This window comes from Canis lupus, chromosome 7, assembly GCF_011100685.1.
Source record: "Canis lupus familiaris isolate Mischka breed German Shepherd chromosome 7, alternate assembly UU_Cfam_GSD_1.0, whole genome shotgun sequence".
In the NCBI taxonomy this organism is placed as follows: Eukaryota; Metazoa; Chordata; class Mammalia; order Carnivora; family Canidae; genus Canis; species Canis lupus.
Window position 1 is genome coordinate 24,177,147 of NC_049228.1, and position 22,180 is coordinate 24,199,326.

The window sequence follows — 22,180 nt, forward strand, 5'->3', positions numbered from 1 at the left end:
GCCTGCCATGATCCCACTCTCTCATTCCAGTCTCTGGTATGTACCCTTTTTTTTCTGATTCCTATAGTTCCACAGACATTTGTTAGCTCTAGAAACAACATAATTCACTGTACTTTATCTTTTTTACTTGTCTTCTCTACCCAGGTGGTTGTGAATGCCATGAGCATGAACTATGTCTTTCATCTTTGCAACCCCAAAGAGCCTAGCTCTGTACCTGATACTGTCAGCAACGTGGTATCAGGTACACATCCCAGTGGCTCCCAATAATCTGGGGTGCTAATTCATACCACCCCCATCCGAGAGTGGGGAAGATTCTTCTCTGTTCCAATTTCTACCATCTTAAAAAGACTGACTCACATGCTTTCTTTTCACAATACTCAAAATCCTAGTAAAGGGAAAGCCTTGTTTAATATAAACCAGGAGGTGGCAATCTACATTCCCTGGGCCAAATCTGACCCACTGCCTTCTTATATAAAGTTTTAGTGAATACAGTCATACCAGTTAATCTACACACTTTCTGTGGCTGTTTTCACATTTCAATGGCAGAGCTAAATAGCTGGAACAGAGACTGTAGGGTCCCTAAAGCTGAAATATGCACCATCTGGCCCCTCACAGAAAGTGCTGACCCTGCCTTTAAACAAATCTAGATCTCACCATCCTTAATGGCAGCTTCTCCTTCCTCTGCAGGAGATAAGCCCCACTTGGACCCAGGAGGTTCCATGCCGTGAAATATGTCAAGGGCTGAATGCTGATTAACATTCACTATGGACTGAGTGTTTGTATTTTCCTCAAACTCCTATGTTGAAGCCCTAACTCCCAATTTGATGGTCTGTGGAGGTGATACCTTTGGGAGATAAGTTGACTGAGAAGAGGGCATGAGGGTAGGTCCACCATGATGGCATCAGTGCCTAGTAAGAAGAGACCCAAGTGTCCTCTCTCTACCATGTAAGGGTGTAGGAAGAAGGTGGCCACCTATAAGCCAGAAGCAGGCTCTCACCAGGAACCCAAACAGCCAGCACCCAGGTCATAGGGCTTTCCAGCCTCTAGAATTGTGAGAAATAAGTTTCTTTTGTTTAAGTCCCTCAGTCTATGGTATTCTATTATAGCAGCCTGAGCAGACTGAGACACACCATAAGAAATAATCACTACTATCACTCACATAGCACTTTGCTACATGTTGGGCACTTCCATGAATTAACTCAGGCAACCCTTACAATAACCCTATGAGGTAAATACTCATATGCCCTAAGTTACAGATAAAAATCTGAGGAGCATGGGTAGCCCGGGTGGCTCAGCGGTTTAGTGCCTGCCTTCAGCCCAGAGCATGATCCTGGAGACCTGGGATGGAGTCCCACATCAGGCTCCCTGCATGGAGCCTGCTTCTCCCTCTGCCTGTGTCTCTGCCTCTTTCTTTCTTCTCTCTCTCTCTCTCTCTCTCTGTCTCTCATGAATAAATAGATAAAATCTTAAAAAAAAAAAATCTGAGGAACAGAGGCAAAGTGACATGCCCAAAGCCACTCAGCTAGTAAACGGTAGAACTGGGCTTAAAACATGAATGTTCAAGCTTCTGAAACCACATTCCTAACTAATTATTGGCTTCTGTGAGTGTCTCCATGCTAACTGACTGTCCAGAACAGACCCCAGTCAATAAGTGAATCCTTTTCTATGATTTCCTGTCGAGTATCTGGAACCTCAAGTGGGCTCTGAGATTAGACGGCTCTGAATTCAGGGACAGGAGCAGAGGAGAGTGTAAGCAGAAAGGATGCTTGGGACATGCCCCCTGCCATCTCAGGACGGTGGCAAACACATGCTGAGTGGAACAGCTGGTGAAGTATGGGGACGGACCCTTATGGTTTCTGAAAGCTTCAAGGCAGAATCGGGACATTTGGTGACTGTTGACTCAGGATGCAAACCATTTCCATGGTCTGAAAGAGAACTCCAGATTGTAAGCAAAGAGCCTGTACAGCCTCTGCAAAGGGAGATAAGCATTTAAATTCACTGTCAGCCAAATGCTTTGAGTTTTAACGTCCAAAAAATGAAAATTAGGAAGTGTTACTCTTCTCTGAGAGAAGAGGAGAATGGAATGGAATGGAATTCTAACCCAAATAAGTATGACCTTCTGTGTAAAATAAAAAGGCTGGTTTCTTTTGTTTGAAGTTAAAAAGGGAAAAATCGTAACTGTGAAATTTTAAATTGCTTTTGCAACCCCCTTCCCCATGCCTGCAAGCAAAGGAGCTGATGCTAGGTGGGCATCAGGCTCTGACTCACAAACCAGCTGTCTCCCTGCCATGAGAAAACCCAATGAGGCTCCCATTCCTCTCTTACCTGTGAGGGTGTCAGTGTTGGCCTTCTTGCTCTCCTGGTTGCCCCTCTCAGCCCACACGTAGACCCTGTATGCCTCTCCCGGCTTCAGGCCCGTCAGGACGGTGCTGCTCTGCTCCTTGGGTACCGCCATGTCCCTGGTATCCCCATCAGCGGAGGTATAGCGCACCACGTACTTATCTATGGTGGCCTGGACTGGGGCCCAGGAGACCACCGCTGTGTCTTCTGTCACACGATCAGTGACCACATTGGTTGGACTATCAATTTCTTCATAAAAACGTGAGAAAGAAAAATTAGAGAAAGACAGTTGTTTGGTCAAGATCACAGCTGCTTCAAGATCTAATTCACTTGAGTGACCTAGCTCCAAGGTCCACACAATGCAATAGGGTCTCTCTGTCCTCTGTGACAGGTAGACAATTGGCCTCTGCTTGAACCCTTGGCTGAGAAAGGGCTCTCTGAGGGATAAAACAGTCCCTTCCACTTTGAGACCACTGAGCACAATAGACAAGACCCCCTCAAATGTAACCACTTGAAGTGGAACTCCTTCAAGAGGCAGATGGAATACACCTAATGCTCTTCTGGGAGACCCTCCATCAGGTGCTCAAGAATAGTTACCACTCTCCTTCCCAATTCTCCTCCAATCAAAACATCTTCACCTCCCAATGTGTACACTTGTAAGCTATGAGCTTTTTTTTTAAGTTAGGAGCTTTTATATTGTTATACCATACTATGCCACACCACATCATATCATATTATACTTCCAAATTATAGTTTCTAGACCTGGCACATCTAAACTTGCTCCTTTTTTGCCTGATCAGAGAAAAATCTCAGTCCATTCATTCAACAATTTACTGAGCATCTATTGCATGCCAGGGAATATAATGGCACTCAGGAATCACCAATGAACAAAACATTCAGAAATCTCTGCCTATGCCAGGCTGATGCTCTAGAAGGACCAACCCAGAACAGCATGCCCTCCATGTCCTAGACACAATGCTCCTCAGTAACATATCCTCAGCCCACAGCCTCAGAAAATCCCTATGCTTTTTCACACATGTCCCTACTAACCCAAGGGGTTCTCAACATTTGTCAACACTGGGCACCTACTAAGTACCACCCCCAGAGAGTCCAATTCAGAAGGTCTCAGATATGTGCTGGTATCTCTGCTGAAAAAACAAATACGCAAAACTCCATAGATGATTCTCCTGTACATCAAAAGGTTGAGAAACCCCACACTAAACCACATCTTTCCCACTTCTGCATATAAAATATATTTCCTGAATCCAGTGTTTATTCTTGTTATATTTTATCTTATGGACTTCATTCATAATTTAGTCATTCACTTAATATGCTGATTTTCCTTTCTAGTTTATCATTTACAAACCTAATAAGTAAGCCATCTGAGTGCAGCAGACATCAAGGACACTTACAAAGGTGCCTCACAGAACAAAGCTGACGCATGCCCCGAGAACCCTCCCTACATGCAGATCTTTATCTTTTTGTGTAAAGACATACAAAACAGCTTCTTACTCTCAGAAATTCAAGCAGTTTTGCTTCCTTCCCATCCTACTCTAGTTCTCCTGGCCATCAATTCTCCAGCAGAGAAGTTAGAACTTTACATAGCTGCATTTTTTCACATCAACTAGAATTACCTTTCTTGAGCACAATGGCAGTGTCTTACTTGTATGCAAGGAAATGAAATATGTTCCATCACCAGAGATGGTGCATATTTTATTTAATAAATCAACTGTCGTTGGCTGAGCATATGCTAACTGGAAGGTGCTTTTTACACATTATTTTATCAAACCTCATAGTAATAATTCAAGGCATTTATCAGATTCCCTGTGAACAATTTTAGAAAATTAATAATAGTTATCATTTTTAGAGCACTAATTATATATCTGGTTCAGAGAGGTTAGATAACTCAGCCAGTCACTCAGCTAGTAAATGATAGTCATTTACACATCCTACAAACATTCCCTGAGTGCCTAGTTGGAGATAGGAACTCAGTTTAACTCAGTTATCAATTAAAGTGTGCTCACCTACCCCCCAAAAAAGATACGTCAAAATGCTAACCCTCAGTATCTCAGATCATGACCTTATTTGGAAATAGGGTCTTTCTAGAGATGATCAGGTTAAAATGAGGTGATTAGAGTGAGCCTAATTCAATATGCTTGGTGTCCTGATGGAAGGGGGAATCTGGACACAGAGCCAGACAAACACACACGATGATAGGAAGACACATAGGGAGTAGCGAGCCATGTGGCTGGAATGCTACATCGATAGAGCAAAGATCATCAAGGATGGCCAACAAACAATAGAAGCTAGAGGAGGTGAAGAATGATTTCTCCTAAAATTGTCAAAGAGAGCACAGCTCTGCAGACACCTTGATTTCAGACCTCCAGCCTCCACAACTGGGAGACAATACATTTTACTCTTTTAAAACACCCAGTTTTTGGTTCTTTGCTAAGCAGCCCTAGGATACTAATATAGTTGACCCCTGAACACTGCAGAAATGAGGCTCCTTGACTCTTCTGCTCAGCTGAAAAGCCACGTGTAACTTCTGACTTGCTAAAAACTTGGACTCATAAACTACTGTTGACCAGAAGCCTCACCAGTAGCCTCACACATTTGAGTGACAGATATCATGTATGTTATATGCATCATATACTGTATTCTAACAATAATGCCTCTTTTTTCTTAGTTTTTTTTTCCAGGATTTCTAGGCTATGTGGTTTGTGAGTTTTTCCCAATCATCACGAATCTCAAAAAATTTTTTCCAATATATTTATTGGAAACAATCTACAGGGCACCTGGATGGCTCAGTGGCTGAATGTCTACATTTGGCTCAGGTCATGATCCCGGAGTCCTGGGATTGAGTTCTACATCAGGCTCCCTGCAGGGAGCCTGCTTCTTTCTCTGTTATGTCTCTCCATCTCTGTGTCTCTCATGAATAAATAAATAATTTTTAAAAAAAAATAAAGGAAAGAAAACAATCTGCATATGAGTCGACCAGTGCAGTTCTAATCCATGTTGCTTAAGGGTCAACTGCAGAAGCAATGAACAGAATAAAGACACTACTATGGAACTTATATTTTCCTGAAGGAGAAGATGATAGCAAGCCCAATAAGGCAAGACAGAGGATTAGAAAATGCTGAACAAAAGATATCTATGAGCTTAAACAGGGAGGTGATGAAAGAGCTGTCTTTCTGGGAAGGCAACATTCAGACAGAGACTGAAATGAAATGAGGCAGTGGGCCATATACAGTCCAGAAATCTCATTCTAGGCAGAAGGAACAGCAAGTGCAAAGGCTCTGCTCCACATATTCAGGGAGCAGCAAAAGGCCAAAGTGTCTGGACAGTTAGCGAGGGGGCTTGAGCGGCTAGAGGTGAGGCCAGGGAGGTAGCAGAACAGTGGACTCTGGACAGCCTCCAACTGTGGCTTTTACACTGAATGAAGTAAGAAGCTTCTGGGCGGTTGGCACAGAAGAATGGCATGATCTGATCTGCTTTATCAAAGAATCCCTCTGGCTGCCAGAGAGAATACAGGCTGTAGTAAGTGGAGAGAAGAAGTCCCCTGGGAAGCCACCTCAACAGCATGAGAAGACAGGGATGTGGACCAGTGTGGCAGAGATGGAAGTCATGAGAAAGACTGAAATTGGGGAAATTTCAAATGTAAACTTATCAGAGGGATCCCTGGGGGGCGCAGCGGTTTGGCGCCTGTCTTTGGCCCAGGGCGCGATCCTGGAGACCCGGGATCGAATCCCACGTTGGGCTCCCTGCATGGAGCCTGCTTCTCCCTCTGCCTGTGTCTCTGCCTCTCTCTCTCTCTCTCTCTCTCTGTGACTATCATGAATAAATAAATAAAATCTTTAAAAAAAAATTAAAAATAAATAAATAAACTTATCAGAATCTGCTGATAGAATTGATGTGGGATACAAATCCATCCTTCCATCCGTCCATGTTGGTTGAGGTCCTGAGCAATCTGCAGAATGGGGTGACCATTTACAGAGATGGAGAGATCTGAGGGAGGGCAGAGTTTGCAGTAGAAGGGGGGTGAGGTAGGGCCAAGAATTTGCACCTGGACACTAAGTGCTAGAGCCAAGATGTGAACCATTCCTATCCGTCAAAGACTGCATCTCCACTTTGTATGTCCTGAGCAGCACTATCACCAACCTTTTCTTATGGAAATAAGAACAATAAATAAATAAAAATCAAGAGTGACCTGAAAGGTACCTGCAATCTGAGTCTGGCAGCAGCAGCGGATTGGAGCTCAAAGTGACAACTGGAACAAGGAAACAGTCTTATATCATTGCTTTTGGGAGATGGGGCAAGGAAAACCTCATAGTAGAGCAGGCAGTGACCATGTCCCAGGCCTCTGGAGGCTCCAGCAGGCTCAGGGGACAGTGTACACAAGAGGGAGAACTCGCTCCCCACCCAATTCCCCTTTCTGCACAAAGCATGGTTCTGCATATGACAGGAGGGAATGAAGAGAGCCTCTGAAGGTCCAAAGGTAACATGTCAATCTGGGAAACCAGGGTGGTCTTGGGAATGGGGACATTTAGAATGGGAAGTGACAATGGGGGGAAAAGAGGTCAGGAACAGTCCTGCCTCTCAAAGTCCTTGGTCCTCATCATCTCCAAAGTGACCCATATCTATACAACCCATGGTCCCAGCAGTGCCCCCCACCACCCCTGCCTGGCCCAGATCAGTGCTTGGCACCATAGCTGCAGGACTCACAGTACAGGCCTATGCCTTGTGGGGTCAGGAATGTCTGTGTGTGGAGCCCTCTCAAGATCCACCATGCCCACGTGAGTGTAACCAGCCTTGACACATCTTGTTCCCTCAACAGCCTCAGAGCACTCAAGGAATGGAGAAAAGCTGGGGAAGGCATCTCGGCTATGAAGAATAAGAAGGTAGGAAGGAAAAATAGGATCCTCCCATGCCAGGGTTCTGGAGACCTAGCCCAGAGAGGAGATGTGACTTTTCCAAGGTCATAAAGCCAGTCAGAGGCCTGGCCAGCTTGATACTCAGGACTCTGCCCTTGCTCTCAATCCCTAACAGCAATACCCTGAGCCAGAAGGAGGGTCTTCAGGGAGCTGCTCCTTTCTGTGATAAATCTAAGGATGGGAACCAGATGCCAAGTCACAGAAGCAGGAGGACAGCCTCAGTGATGGGACCCCAATGATGGGCCACATGGCTGGAAGAAGCCAGCTTAGCAAGACCAAAGCCTCCCTGTCTGCCAAGAAGGGATGTGGAGATCATAAACAGTTTTTCCATGGAACAAAGCCTTCCAGGAGCTGCAGATGCTGACTGAATCATAGATGAGTCACAATGGGAGCCGCAGAGAGGAGACAGGCTCTCCTTCTGAGGCCCCAACTTCTTTCCCACCTGCTGGACACCAAAAGCCCTGGTAGGACCTTTCTTAGGGCCATTCAAGGTAAGAGAGATTTAAGACAAGACTTGGGAGGTAGACTTTTGAGTTGCATGTGTTAGACCAAAGGGCATCCCTACCTCCAAAGATCTGATTTGCCAAAATGAGTGTGCGGAAGAAGCTAATTAAGAGCTCTGGGCACATCAGGAAAGTTTATTCTTTATGATGAGATTCACCACTAGGCTGGGTAGGGCATGGCTGTCTGAGGTCCGAAGCCTGAGCTAGAACACCAGCCTCACATGTCCCTGCTACAGTCCATGGCAACAGGCATTGGGAATAGCTTTCTCCATTCATAGTGGCTACTTCTGAACCACCCAGTTGGTTTAGTGGAAAATGGCACAGCCAGGATCTAAAATCTACCAGGATATGGACTTGGGGGCAAAGATGGGGGATAGCGCCTTATGCCCCTAGTTTGAAAGTGAGTTCCTGGTAGATAAGGCCTTCTTTGGACTCCAGTAGCCATGTGTCCCATCATCTCACTGCTTTAGGCCTCCCCTACTGCTTTCAGTGTGGTAATAAAACTATTCCAAAGGCATTATTTATAGATAATGCACTTAGAGATCAACCTCTCTCTACCTGTTCTCCTCCAGCTTTGCTTCTGGAAAGGTTGTGATTTGACCTCAAGCAAACCCACATTCAAAAGCCATCCACTAGTTCACCCTGACTCTCCTAAACTCTGTGGGCTTCCATTTTCTCACCTGTAAAATGGGAATAATAATGCTTATGATGCTGTTATAAGGACCAAAGATAATATTTATGAAGTCCCACAGTACCTAGAATATAGGGGATACTCAAATGATGAAGATCATAATTATTTTTCAGCCACTGGCTGTATGTGGGTGGTTTTGTGTGAGGCAGGAGCACTGAATGTTGGCAGGAGTTCATCTTGAAACATGAAGGAGTGTAAGAAGGAAAGTTTTAGGGGCTGGGCCATTACAAATGCAGCAGTGTGTGTGGAAAGCAGTAAAAGGTGAAAAAGATCCTAAGAGAGGCCGAATTGCTATTTCACAGCATTGTCAAAAGGAAAAATTCTAAGAAAATTGTTAATACGTGAATATGCTAGGCTGTGTGTTCTGCTGTTCAGAGGAGCTTGTGAAATTACGACAAAACAAGCAGTCCTTTGTTCTGGACTCACCACAGAAAAGCATGAATCACAGGAGTTATTAAAAGACTTATAATAATGTAAAAAAAGGGGGGGGGGGACTTTTAACTCATTTAGTCCAACCTTTCCTTTGACAGATGGAGAAACTGAGGACAAAGTGGTAGCATCACCTCTTATTTAATGGTCTGCCCTTCTTGTCATTGGAGGTGAGGTGGCTGTAAGGGCTCAGCGGCCAAGTCCAGGGACATTCCCCCTGAAGACACTGGTCTGGCTGGTGCTGGCTCCTCTGAAGTTGACCTGCTTCTAAAGCTTTGCCTTTCTGGAAGATGCTTCAATGCACTTAGAGTGTCTTAACAGGGTGAGGATTTTCAATTGACCCCTTCCCTTTCATGGATTAGTTCCACTGAGTGACTTGTTAAATGGAAAATACCTGAACTGTGTCATTTCCTCCCTGCACGTGGTTATGCTATTCTTATACGTTTCAGTGTCTTTTTCCATCTCAGGCAATGCAAAATATTTGGAGAAAAGAGAGAATCTTTCCCCCGCCCCCACCCCTTAAATTAATGAACAGTCTAGCCAGGTTTAAGAGTGTTTCCTGACCTCAGAAGTGATTGTGTCTTTTTTTTATGTTTGTAGGACACATGACACAAATTTATTTGCTTTCCAATAAAATATCCCATCCTGCTTTTAGATGATAATTGACAATAAAACCGCTTCTTGAGTGCTCACATTCTAGTCGGGATAACATACTCGAAAGGTTAACTAGCAATTCAAGGCCACGTGTGATTAAATGCTCTAAAAATCCCAAGACAAAAATGGTTGCTATTTAATGTGGTCCCACAAGGCCTCGGCAGAGAGGCTAAGGTTGGAGCTGAGCCTGGAAGGATGAGTGATCTTATTGCTATGAGCCCCCAAAGGGCAAGGACCAGGACTTTTCATCTTTGGAAGAATCTAAAGGGACCATGTCTCTAGTGCTCAGACAGTGCTCTGCAATTACTTTTTGTTGAATTAATTGATAGCTCGAATTAATTGAATTCCTGATTGAATTAATGGATAGCTAGAGATAACCATGGAGGCTTTCCTAGGCTGGAGTCACAACATGAAAAAACCCATAATGGAGAGATAAGGAGATAAGCCTTCAGTGTTGAGAAACCCGAAGAACAGGGGCGCCTGGGTGGCCCAGTCAGTTGAGCATCCGACTCTTGATCCCAGCTCAGGTCTTGATCTCAGGGTCATGAGTTCAAGTACCATGTTTGGCTCCATGCTGGGGATGGAGCCTACTTTAAAAAAAAAAAAAAAGGAAAGGAAAAAGAAGAAACCCCAAGAACAGGACAGCAGCAGGAAGGCTTCCCTTTGGGAAGTAGTAGTGAAGTGAACCACAGCCCGGGAGGCCAGCTCCACTGAGGCCAAGGTAACAGGAGTTCTGCATTATCCTAAAGCAATGAGGAGTCCCAGAAAATTTTTATGTAGGAAGTAAACAGTATGAGAATTAACCAGAAACAATGGGTAAAAAGGCAAAGTGGGAGACACTTTAGTTTTAGGTCCACTGAAGGAGATATCCTAGGTGCAAATCCCAACTCTGTCATTTCTTGCCTGGGCAATCCAGAGTTTAACCTTCTCACTGGTTTGTTTGTTGGTTGTTTGTTTTTTTGTTTTGTTTTTTTAATGTGACTTAGAAATAATAGTAGGACCTACCACATAGTTACAGTGAGAGCTAAATGAGATAATTTATGTGAAGTACTCAGTATAATGCCTGACACCTAGGAGGCTCTCAATTAATTCACAGCTAACAAGAAAGCCCTCACCATCTTCCACCCCACTGAAAGTTTTCACCAGTCCACCACTTGGGCAGGCTGCACAGTCTGTATCGTCTCGTTCCTAAATGAAGTTGTATCTTATCCTTCCCAACTGTCTGACTCTAACTTTCACACTACAGATATGCGATCTGTCAGGCAACCGAAATAGCAAATTCAATTCTTGCACCCATCTCACCACCCTGGCCAGCTCCTGCCAGGACCAAATTGAAAAGAACTAAAATGCTTTTTAAGGAAGTCTCCAAATCCAAAGATCCCTTCTTGGCTAGCATCAAGGATTAGCCTTCCCCCAGTGGCATTATCATCTAGCTCACCAGTTCCCAACTGGGGCTGGCAGGAGCCCAGCCACTGCAGGAGACACACCATTCCATACAGATTTGAACACTGGCTCAAAACTCAAAGTTATACATGGACTCTCTTGTATATATGACTACAGGGATTTTGGATTCTTTTCTGATTCATAACTTGCAAATCTATCGTCAAATGTTACTGATTTACAACATTTGTCATTATGTGTTTTTGCAATCCACAGATGTTAAATATACCACTGCTCCCATGTGAGAGCCTTTAAAAATCTTTTGACATTTTCCAGCAGAGTGCCTGAGTGCAATCATCAGGAAAAAACACAAGAATGATGAGAAAAAAATTATAAATCACCCATTGCAGGTAATACGGAGTTATGTGCCTAGGTCCAAGATAATGAATCAAAATAATCCAGTGATTATTAAATTATTATTTAAAAAAATAAACCAGTGATAAAGGCTAATAAGATAAGCAGAAAAGTATCAGAAATGGCCTTTCCTCTTGACTCTAAGATCCTGGAGGAGATTTTCAATGGTGAGAAACACTTCCAAAAGGAAAAGTTTACTTCCCCTCCTCTGCTCCACAAAATAGATGTCAGGACACACAGAGAGAATCTCGCTGCACACAAATCCCAGAGATCTTATCCAGAGAGGAGTCAGCCAAGAAAAATAACTGAAAGCAAACTCAAGAAATGTTCATGGTGCCTCTAAAATAGCTCCTACCTGTCCTGCCATTCAGGAGAATCGGCTTGCCCTCCAGTTCTCCTTTCATGGGCACCACGGTGATCCTATACTCTGTCCCAGGCTGCAGACCTGCAAACAAACAGCCAAGGTCAGTGAGCGCGGGCTCCAGACCCTCTCCCCCAACCCTGCTCTCCCCCAGGATTTCCCTTGTGAGGGGAGGTGAGGGGCTATGCTTCTCACCTGAAGATTAATCTAAGGCAGAGAAAGAGTGGCAGGACCAGTGGGACACCAGGCATCGTGGAGGGGCTTATGGGGATGGGAGTGGGGGGCCAGAGTGGATGAGGTCAAGTTAATGGAGCTCCTTTCTTGGGCCACCAAACACTGATTTCCCAATTTTACTTACAGCCCAAATGGTTTTATGCCAATGATCCTTCCTTTCCCCCCACCACAAGTTTCCTTCTGTCTCATTGTAATAATTAGCCTAACTGTATTCCATTATTTTCTTCTTTGCTTTGCCTTTTTTGTTTTTGTTTGTTATTTCTCTGTGGCAGCGGTTTGAAGGACTGTCCTTTGTGATGCAGATATCCAGCCTGCGGCAAAGGACAAGCCAAGAGCAGCATGTGGCAGGCACATACACTGCTCCCCACTCTGCAAACACTGGGAATCCAAGATGCCCTTTCAAGATGGAACTCACAGAGTGGACCGCAGAATGAGGCCCCAGAGGAGGACATCACCATGGAACCAATAAGCCTCAGGGTCCCCTCCCCTGCATGGGCCACTTCCAAGGGTATTCACTTGGGTATTCATGATTGTGTATTATTTCCCTTAAAGGAAGCTAAATTCTATAGCTTCAGGAGTCACAAAATGTGATCCCAACCACATACACACACACACACACACACACACACACACACACACACACACTTCTTCCAAAAGGCATGTCTGTGCCAGCATACCCACCCTGAGACACAGACAGGGTTTTCCAAGAGCACACTGGGCTTATAATCGGTTCCCCGGGCGCTCTGAGATTCCAGAGTCAGCTCTGGGATGCTAGAGCACAGTCTGAAGGCCCACAGAATGGGCTCTTATCCAGGACTTTCAGGGTCAGAGTTCAAGTGATTCCTTAGGGTCCCAGGACTTTCTGTGTACACTGTCCCCACCTCAGCATCCACAGCAAACATCTCACATCCCCAGTGTTGGCTCTTACCAGTGATGTCATATCGGCTCTTGGGGTCACTGCTCTTGGGCACGGTGACCTCGGCCACCTCCTGTCCTGTTAGGGGGCCATACTGCAGCTTGTAGTAGTCTACCTCAGTCGGGGGGTTCTCCCATTCCACATCCAGAGAGTTCTCAGTCTCATCTGTCACCCATGCGGTGCCAAGCACAGCAAGATCTAGGGCAGGGGCCAGAGAAAGCAAAAGAAAGCAGTGAAGGGCAGAGGTCCAGCAGGTCTGTAACAGGCCACTGGCTACCGGTCAGCGCCCTCTCATGACACATGACACACTGAGAACATGCTTCAGCCCAGGACACCATCCTTGACAGGTGTCTTAAAACTCCATAGTAGCAAAAAAAACCTGTTGGCTCTCATATTACCCACAGAGGACAGACTATCTTCTGCGAAAGCCTCCTCTCTCCCATTCCATCCCATCCCATCGGATGCCATGCTGCCCTCCCTGTCCAAGCTGCCATGGGCCACGCCCTGGACCATACCTCTCCAGCCAATCCTCCAAACTGCCAGGCTCAGGGGTCAGGCTGCTCCGAATGAAATACACCCTTTAGCTGCAGAATGCTGCCCTCAAAGACTCAACCCCAGTATGAGAAGCACAGCTTCTCCCACGTAAAGTATGGGAAACGCATCTGAAATTTTCTGGAGTATGATACTGATAACAGGGACGCCTGGCTGGCTCAGTGGTTGAGCATCTGCCTTTGGTTTAGGGTGTGATCCCAGGGTTCCAGGATCGAGTCCCGCATCGAGTTCCTAGCAGGGAGCCTGCTTCTCCCTCTACCTAGGTCTCTGCCTCTCCGTGTGTCTCTCATGAACAAATAGATAATACAATAATACAACCAGTCTCTTCCTTTGTCTCCCAAATTACAGCTCCTTCCTCACTGCTCAAACTCTCCTGTGAGGACTAACCATAGGCAAAACTATAAAATAGGTGAATTTTTTTTTTTTTTAAATAGGTGAATTTTAACTTGGTCCTTCTGAGTATCTTTCCTGCACCTCCAACCACAGTTTAGACCTGGTGATCTCAGCCTGCAGAGGAGAGTTACTGTACCCATTTATTCATAGTCAAATATTATTAATGGCTAAATGATGTGGCTCCAAAAGAAGCAGTTTTCGGTGGCGGCTGAGGAAGGGGCACTGAGTCTTTGAGAGCACGGTGTGTTCAATGGCCGTATCACCAGGTGGATGTCATCTGATCTGAATTTTGGAACAGGGAAGATCAGCCCCTAGGTTCCCAGCCTTGCCCCTTCCTTGGTCACCTGCCCACCTTCACCACCTTGATGATGTTCCCTAATTATTCCCTAGGCTGACTGACCACTTGTCAAGGGCATGGGACAGAGAATCCATGCCTCAGGCAGGGGGTGAATTCTGTGCTCCAAGGCCCCTCAGTTCAGAATGTTTCTGACTCACTCTGTTATGAAAAAAGAACCTCACAGAGCCTTTTCTCTGAAGAATCTGCCCCTCCGCCGTGCCCCCACACCTACTGGCTTCCATCTGCAAGCCTCCAGGTCCTCCCTTCAAAGATGGGAATTCCTTGAGGGAACAGGTCAAGAGGTGACCTGTCCTAGACAGCTCACAAATGAAAAAGCAGAGACTTAATGAAAATATTCAAGATTATTATGGGGATAAGGATCTCTCGGAGGGAGGATCCCCTGAGGAACAAGTAGAATGGGTTTAACATGAATCAGATGAGACAGAAAGACAAGCGCTCAGTTGCAAGCTTTTACAAGTCCCTAGAGCAGAAGCCCAGAGGGGTTACTAAGACTTTCAGAACAGATGTCTCTCCTCTTCGTTGGGAGGCATTGGGCACTGGCCTGTCTGAAGAGAGAGGCAGGCACAGACAAAGAGGGGAGAAAGAGAAAAGCACCCCGATGGTGGAGAGCCGGCCTGGGTCAGCTTGGGTGCGCTCCCATTGAACATAAACGATTTCACAGAATATCAACATCTGACAAGCCCCTGTGTCGCCACGATAGCTCAAGACAAAACAGGGCCATTCTGTAATCGTGTCTGAATACAGGTAAAAACATGAACACTGTCCAAACCACAAAAACAACTAAATATTCTCTCTCTTGACCAATAGGAGTAACTACTCCTTCTTTACTGATGCTGGTTTTAGCCTCCCTCCAGTCTGCTCTTTCTAGATAAGGTTCACTAAGTTACAGTCATAGAGTTGACTCCCCTTCCTGATAACATGCATGCCAAAGCAAAGCCTACGGGCTACCTTCCCCTAAATCACCTAACCCGAACCCCAGTTCTACCCCAGTCCTTTGTAATGCTCTTACTGGGACACCCATGATGTGTTGTCCTACACTCCAACAGTCAATAAACCTAACCCACCTAACTCGAGGGGTATCCTGGGCAGTCTATGGCTGGAGGGGATTGAGAGAGGCAATCACAAATTGTACTGCCAGGATGAGGGGGCCCTCATGGTCCTTTCCAACATGGAGTCATCCCCATCCCCACCACCAAACAGGATAGGCAGCCTGATGTTTCTGCAGAGACAGCTATGTGCCCAAAAGCCCATCCATCTGGGTCTCCCTGGATCTCTCCTCAAGAGTTTAGTGAAGAGTTGAGGCAACTGATTTTTATTAGCATCTAGAACAGTGCCTGGTACACAGTAGATGTGCAGTAAAATGAGTGAATGCATGGATCCAAAGCAATCAAATAACTAGGTTTCTCCAAGCTCTTGAAGATCTAAGCTGCTTTAAGAACTTTCTCACGAGAGGGATGCCTGGGTGGCTCAGCAGCTGGGCACCTGCCCTTGGCTCAGGGCATGATCCTCGAGTCCCTGAATCGAGTTCATATCAGAGTCCCTGCATGGAGCCTGCTTCTCCCTCTGCCTGTGTCTCTGCCTCTCTCTTTGTGTCTTTCATGAATAAATAAATAAAATCTTAAAAAAAAAAAAAGAACTTTCATGAGAAAATAAGAATTTCTAAACAGTAAGCAGTGAGGCTTGTCTTTCCAAAACCTTTTGGTAACATTTGGTGGTACACCAGAGACTCTGTCCCTCCAGATCCATCCCCTGTCCTGCTGTGTGTCCCAGATTATGACCTCTATGAATTGTGTTAGTCAGATCCCCTTGCCCTCTGGCTTCTTGTTACATTCAGCCAGTGAGTTACCAGAAGCTCAGAGGGCAGTATAGAAAGTCAGGCAACTGATCTCCTTCCCTCCCTCCCAGTGAGGTCATGGTGGAATGCCTACATCTGTACCAAAAGTACCTCCTCAGGCAGCCCTCTCCTACAGCTGTTTTTGGGTCTGAGACCCAATTTCCATCCCTGCCCCTTCAGAATGGGGTGGGTCCCCACTGATGCTAGTCCTAGAGCATTGTACCAGCCAAATCCTACCCATTCATGCCTCTTCACTAAACCATCTTCAATTACGCTGTTCACTCTTTCCTGCAGAGATGTGTCTGATACAGGTGGCAAATCTTCACCCACCCCAACTCAAACCTGCTGAGTGGCCTCAAAGGCTCAGAGGGCCTGGGTGTGTGTGGCTGCAGGGCAATCAGGCCTTACTGATCTCGGGGGTAGAAAATACCCCTTGAGCCCCAATCCAGTAGGCTCTATCACTGACTTGGAGGAGCTGAGAGAAGGGAGCAAGGACTGAGTTTTTTCTCCAGAAACTAGGATTGCAGTGGCTATGTTTTTCAACTCCAAATTAGGACAATGCTCCGGAGGAGCAGAAGGGTATTTGTGGGGACAACGTAAGAAAATATTTAAAATGGGGCCTTTCCTGGGAAACCCCAGGCATCCTGCCGCTTCCTCACTCCCTCACCTGTGGTGGCAAGCAGATGCTGTGGGCTGCTGGAAACTTCTTTCTTGACGTTGCGCAGGGTAACTATGTACTTGGTTCCAGGCTGCAAACCAAGGATCTCATAGCTGTGCTGCTCCTTGGGCACCTGGATCTGCTTCCCAGAGAGCTCCTGCCCCAGAGGGTAGTAGCTAAGGAGGTAGTGGTCCACCTCGCTGGAGGGCTCCCAGCTCACCAGCAGGGAATTCTCGGTGCTCTTGAGCAGCTGCAAGCCCTGGGGAGCCACCACTGGATGCGGAACAGGAAGAGGTGTGAAGAGGGTGGGGAAACAGGGACAAAGATGCATCACCAACGTGGAGTCACCGACTATATAGTATTGTGCCAGCCAAATCCTGCCCCTTCATTCATCCACCCACCTGCGGTGGCAGGTGTAGGGCACACAGCGCCTGTGTAGGGCCCGGCTCTGGACAGCTACCCCCGCCCCACCCTCCGCGGGCAGTTACAGGGCTGGGTGTTAGCACCGACTCAGACATCCCCAGACACACGCACAGATGCACGCACGGCTGCATCAGATCGCAGACGGCCACTGGTCCTCAAACCTGCAGCGTCAGTATCATCTAGGACTCGTTGCTACGGCAACTCCTCGGGCCCCACCCCGACGCCCTGCCTCCCACACGGAGGGGGGGACCAGCCATCTGTGCTTCCCGAGCCCTGCAGGGCTTCCGACGACGCGGGCGGGGGGGGGGGGGGGCGCGGGGGGTGGAGGCCGGGTCCTCGCGCAGGAGCCCGCGTGTCCACGGCTAAAGGTGCGGGCGCGGGGGCCGGGAAAGGAGCTGGGGGGGCGGGGGGCTCGCACCGTGCGCGCAGTCCAGGCCGCTGAAGCCCTCCTCGCAGTAGCACTCGCCCGTGTCGCAGAAGCCGTGGCCGCTGCAGTCGCCGGGGCAGCGCCGCTCGCTGCAGTCCTCGGACGTGAAGTCCTCGTGGCACCTGCACACGCCGCGCACGCACACGCCGTGGCCGCTGCACGCCCCGGGGCAGGCGGGCCGCTCGCACGCCGCGCCCTCCCAGCCCTCGTCGCAGATGCAGCCGCAGGTGTCCGGCGAGAGGCTCCCGTGGCCGCTGCAGGGGGGGCTCGCACCTGCCGCCAGGGGAGAGCGGGCTGGGGTGCGGGCCTCCCCGCCCCCAGGCGCCCCCCGGAGCCCCCGCTGGGTCCTGGCAGGACGCGTTCTCTGAAGGAGGCAGGGCCCAGGACGAAGACAGGGCGCTGCCCCTTCCCACCTGAGCCAGACTCTGACCTAGCTCCCCACCCCCCACCCCCACCCCCGCTGCTGCTTCCCCTCCCAGTAGAGACTGGATCCCCTGGTCTCTCAGCGCCCACAAGCCGAAACCCAGGAGTCCAGACTCACTTTGGGAGTCCCCGGCCCCTGTCTCCTGAGGCCTGCGGGTACTTCCTGCAGCTACTGCCAAGGACAAGACCCCCTCACACCCCGAGAAAACCCAGAGTGAGGTGGGAGCACCCCAGGCTCATGGGAAACATCTGGCCCATAGAAGGGGCCCATCAATTGTCTGTTGAGGGCACCTGGGTGGCTCAGCGGTTGAGCTTCTGCCTTTGGCTCAGGTGGTGATCCCGGGGGCCCGGGATTGAGTCCCTCCTTCATCAGGCTCCCCACAGGAGGCCTCTTCTCCCTCTGCCTATGTCTCTGCCTGTCTCTCTGTGTCTCTCATGACTAAATAAGTAAAATCTTAAAAAATATTAATAATTGTTGAATGAATACCAGGTGGCAAGCTCACCAGCAGCTCCTTGGCAGCAGCGCTGGGCATTACACTGCTCCTTCACCTCCGCCATCTCTTCCTCCAGCTTCTTCACCCGGGCCAGGAGGTCTTGGACGCTGCCTGCCAGCTCACAGTCCTTCTGTGGTGTCTGCAGGCGGATGTTGTGCCTAAAGATGATGTTCTGTTCCTCAGCCTCCCCGGGGACCAGGAGCGAGGCCCCATCATCACTAAGGGGCTGAGGGTCAGTTTCCACCTGGACCAGAGCAGACTTGGGCACGTCGATCTTGTAGGTGTGACTGACAGTGACCTGTTGCTCCTTGTCACTGCAGCCCTGAGGCTCCAGAGTGGCTGGGGCTGATGCCACCAAAAGCACAGAGCCAAGTAGGAGCCCCAGGGAGAAGCAGAATGTCCCCTGGAGACCCATCCTCAGGAGCAGACCCTCTAGGAGACCTGTATCCAGAAAAGATGCAAAAGACAAACCATGGATATTTGCTGATGGAAATTGGCCTTTTGAGTAGATTTTAGGAGCCCACAGGAGGCTGAGAAACCAGCAGAAATATTTCACCCTGTGGCTCCTGAGGATCTAAACTAAATTTTTTGTTTCTTCTCACACACTACCCATTCCTGCCTCCTGTCCTACTGTGACCGGGCTTCGATTCCCCCCATCCCTAATCTATACCACACCCCTAATATTACCTGCCCCATTAACACCACCTACAGAGAGAGCAGGCTATGTACCAGGCAGGCCCTGTCCTAAGTGTTCTACATGTTTTATCTTATGCAATCCTCACAACAATCTTTAGTGAAATCTCCTATTATTACCCCATTTTACAGATGCAGAAACTGAGGCTTGGCCACCTAAAATAACTTGCCCACCAGCAAGTGGCCAAGAGTTGCAGAATGTGAATCCAGGCAGTCCAGCTCCAGAGTCCATGCTAATCCATGTCCACTATGTTATGCAGCTTTGCACACATGAGGAAACCAAGGCTCACGGGATTGAACACATTGTCCCGGGTGCCACGGGCAGGAAGGGCAGAGCCTGTACTCAGATCCCGGGCCAGGATTCTGCTTACCACCTCTGCCTGTTGACTCCTGTAAGCCAACAAAGGACCAGAATTTCTAACACAAATACCTTCTCCGTGAAGCCCTCTCTCATGTCCCCTGTGTCACTCCAGCTGGACACTACTGGCTCTCCTTCTGCTGAGAATTCAGAGAAATGGATTTGTTCCTCTGTGGGCCTCTTGATGGTTTGTCTTGTGTTATAGTTACTCTTATACACAGTTTGTCTCCCCATGAAGCTGTCGGCCTCTTAAGCACAGGACCCAAGGCCGATTCCTTGTGGAGCCCTCCCAAGGCAGGAGCACAGAGTCACACAATCTGAGGGGTCAGTCACCCTCAAATCTGTCAGTGCTCAGCAGGCCTGATTTGTCAGTCAGGCCACTGGAGCAGGAACAGGCTGTTAGGTTTCACCTCCAGCCTGGCCCCCAGCTCCATCAATGTGCAACAGGATGCTTCTCCCCAGCTCCTATCCCAAGATGGCACTTTTTTTCTTTTAAGATTTATTTATTTGTTCATGAGAGACATACAGAGAGAAGCAGAGACACAGACAGAGGGAGAAGCAGGCTCCCTGTGGGGAGCCCAATGTGAGACTCAATCCCAGAACCCCAGGATCATGACCTGAGCCAAAGGCAGACATCAACCACTGGGCCACCCAGGTGCCCCCAGGATGGCACGTTCTTGACCACTCTCAGACCGAGACTGGGCAGACCACAGGAGACCCAGATGGTGCCTCACATTTGTTTAGGGGCACGTGTTCACCAGAACACCTCTCTGCTGGGCTGTCATGGCACCCCTTAGCTAGAGCTGTAGGGCTGCTTCTTGACCAACACAAGATGCTCAAGCATTTGTACAGAGACTGAAGTCAGGTAGCCTAGTCCTTTCCTGTGGCAAAGTCCCAAGTCTTCAAGACTGAAGCCCAAGCTCTCTGTCCCCACTGTGAGAAGCAGTGACAATTTTCTGGAAAGACAAGTCAGGTGCTAGGTGTCTAGCCTTGTGAAGACTGCTTGTCCCAGCATTAGCCTCATCTGATAGAGTGGGAATGTTAACACCTGCTTCACCGCATTATATGTGGAGAGCACTTTGTACCATACCAAGAACACAGTAAGTGCTCAATAAATATTTGAGGTTTTGGTTTTAATCAATGACTGAATGTGATTTCCTTCTCTTTCTCATCCTTTTTTATTATGAAGGGTGATATCTATCCTGAAAAGAGCATGCAACAAAAACGGCATCATTTTAATGAATTGTTATAAAGGCAACAGCCATGGAACCACCACCCAGCTAAGAACTCTAATGTTGCCTACATCCTAGAAGCCCTCCTCAGGCCATCATCAGATGCCGCCCCTTTTCCTACTCATTAGTCACAGTCAGCAGAACACCATCAAGAGAGTTGACCTGGGCAGATAACTCCATTGGTCAGAAAGGGAAGAAAGCATCATTGAACCCAATTCTAATACTTTATAAAATCTTTGATTTCTAAGAGTCATCGTTTATTTAGTATGAAGAAGTGGGGGGTGAAGATCCCTGGCTGAATTATTATTAGAGATAACAATAATAATATTACAATAATACTACATATTATTTGTCAAGCTGCTGCTTTGTGCCACACGTTGGCCAGGTACATTAATCCTCATAGTTAATCTTCAGAGCTGCTAAACAAGATTAGTGCTACTCTGCTTATCCTGGGTGAGCAATGAGGTGTGAAACCAGGAGTGATCCAACTAGTAAATGGCACAGTCAGGATTCAAAACTAGGTCCATCAGATTGTAAGCCTGTGTTTGCTCTGCATCAATATGAAATTCTGACACAAATAACACAAGAGTTCAGCGTATACCCTCCCTATGTGATTCCCTCCTTTGGGCAGATGCCCTGTGCTAAGGTTTTACCCAAGGGCTGTACTACCACTCTGATCTAAACAGAGCAGCATCAAAGGAGAGTTCTTCTTCATATCATCCCTTTGCCCCACTCACTCCTTCTTAGCTCTTCCTATAATTCAAAGCATGCAGTATGGATAATAATAACTGGGGCCCCTGGGTGGCTCAGTCTGTTAACCACTTGACTCTTAATTTCAGTTCAGGTCATGATTTCAGGGTCATGAGATTGAGCCCAGTCTCAGAGCCCCCGTGCTCAGTGTGGAGTCTGCTTGAGATTCTCTCCTCCCTCTCCCTCTGCCCCTCCCCCCGCTCATGCACAAGAAATAAATAAATAAATAAACCTTTTTAAAAATTATAATAATGCACCTTTTCTGAGCACTTACTATGTCCCAGGAACTGGACTCAACACCTTGCTGAGGTAATAGAATGGTCAGTGAGACATTCCTTGTCATGGGATTTGCACAGTGGGTAATAAGCGCCCACACATTCTAAAGGGAAATGCTTTACTGGCGATTTTCTGGGGGTAGGTTGGTTTACATAGAAGGTGGAGGGCAGAGAGACCAGTACCTGCCTCTTGCCCAGAGGAATTCAGAGGTGAGTGTTTGCCTGGCACAGCCTGCACAGCAGAGATCAGAGGAGGCAATGGTGGGAGAGACTGTGCCCCCAAGAGTTTGGGGAGACAAGAATATAGAAATCCTGCCATAGGTCAAGTCTATGCCACATATAAAAGGCAGCTGGGGGCCAGAGCTGAGGGGCTATTGCTCAGCAGGAGTGTGTCTCCCCAGTGGGCAAACCATGAGAGGACGTACCCAGAGGGTAGAATGCAGAGGGTCTGGAAAAC

The 22,180-nt window shown here is 47.7% G+C and overlaps 1 protein-coding gene and 1 long non-coding RNA gene across 7 annotated transcripts in view; one reads left to right on the forward strand and one right to left on the reverse strand.

Moving 5' to 3' along the window:
- Positions 1-22,180, reverse strand: part of TNN (tenascin N) — a 62,948-nt gene that overhangs the window by 35,032 nt on the left and 5,736 nt on the right. For all 5 annotated transcript variants that reach the window (XM_038542437.1, XM_038542439.1, XM_038542438.1 and 2 more), the window contains exons 2-7: positions 18,425-18,856; positions 17,490-17,771; positions 16,658-16,921; positions 12,866-13,051; positions 11,698-11,787; positions 2,326-2,589 (exon numbers count right to left, since the gene is read on the reverse strand). In XM_038542437.1, coding sequence (XP_038398365.1) covers positions 2,326-2,589; positions 11,698-11,787; positions 12,866-13,051; positions 16,658-16,921; positions 17,490-17,771; positions 18,425-18,830 — 1,492 coding nt within the window. In that variant the 5' untranslated portion in view covers positions 18,831-18,856. The remainder of the gene's footprint in view (positions 1-2,325; positions 2,590-11,697; positions 11,788-12,865; positions 13,052-16,657; positions 16,922-17,489; positions 17,772-18,424; positions 18,857-22,180) is intronic.
- On the forward strand, positions 7,642-13,746 carry LOC111096656. 2 transcript variants are annotated; one of them, XR_005362052.1, is made up of 6 exons: positions 7,642-7,762; positions 8,996-9,216; positions 11,205-11,338; positions 11,714-11,806; positions 12,210-12,445; positions 13,258-13,741. It is a non-coding gene; the product is annotated as an uncharacterized LOC111096656 (long non-coding RNA). The 2 variants fall into 2 exon arrangements; XR_005362051.1 differs by having other exon boundaries at positions 12,210-13,746.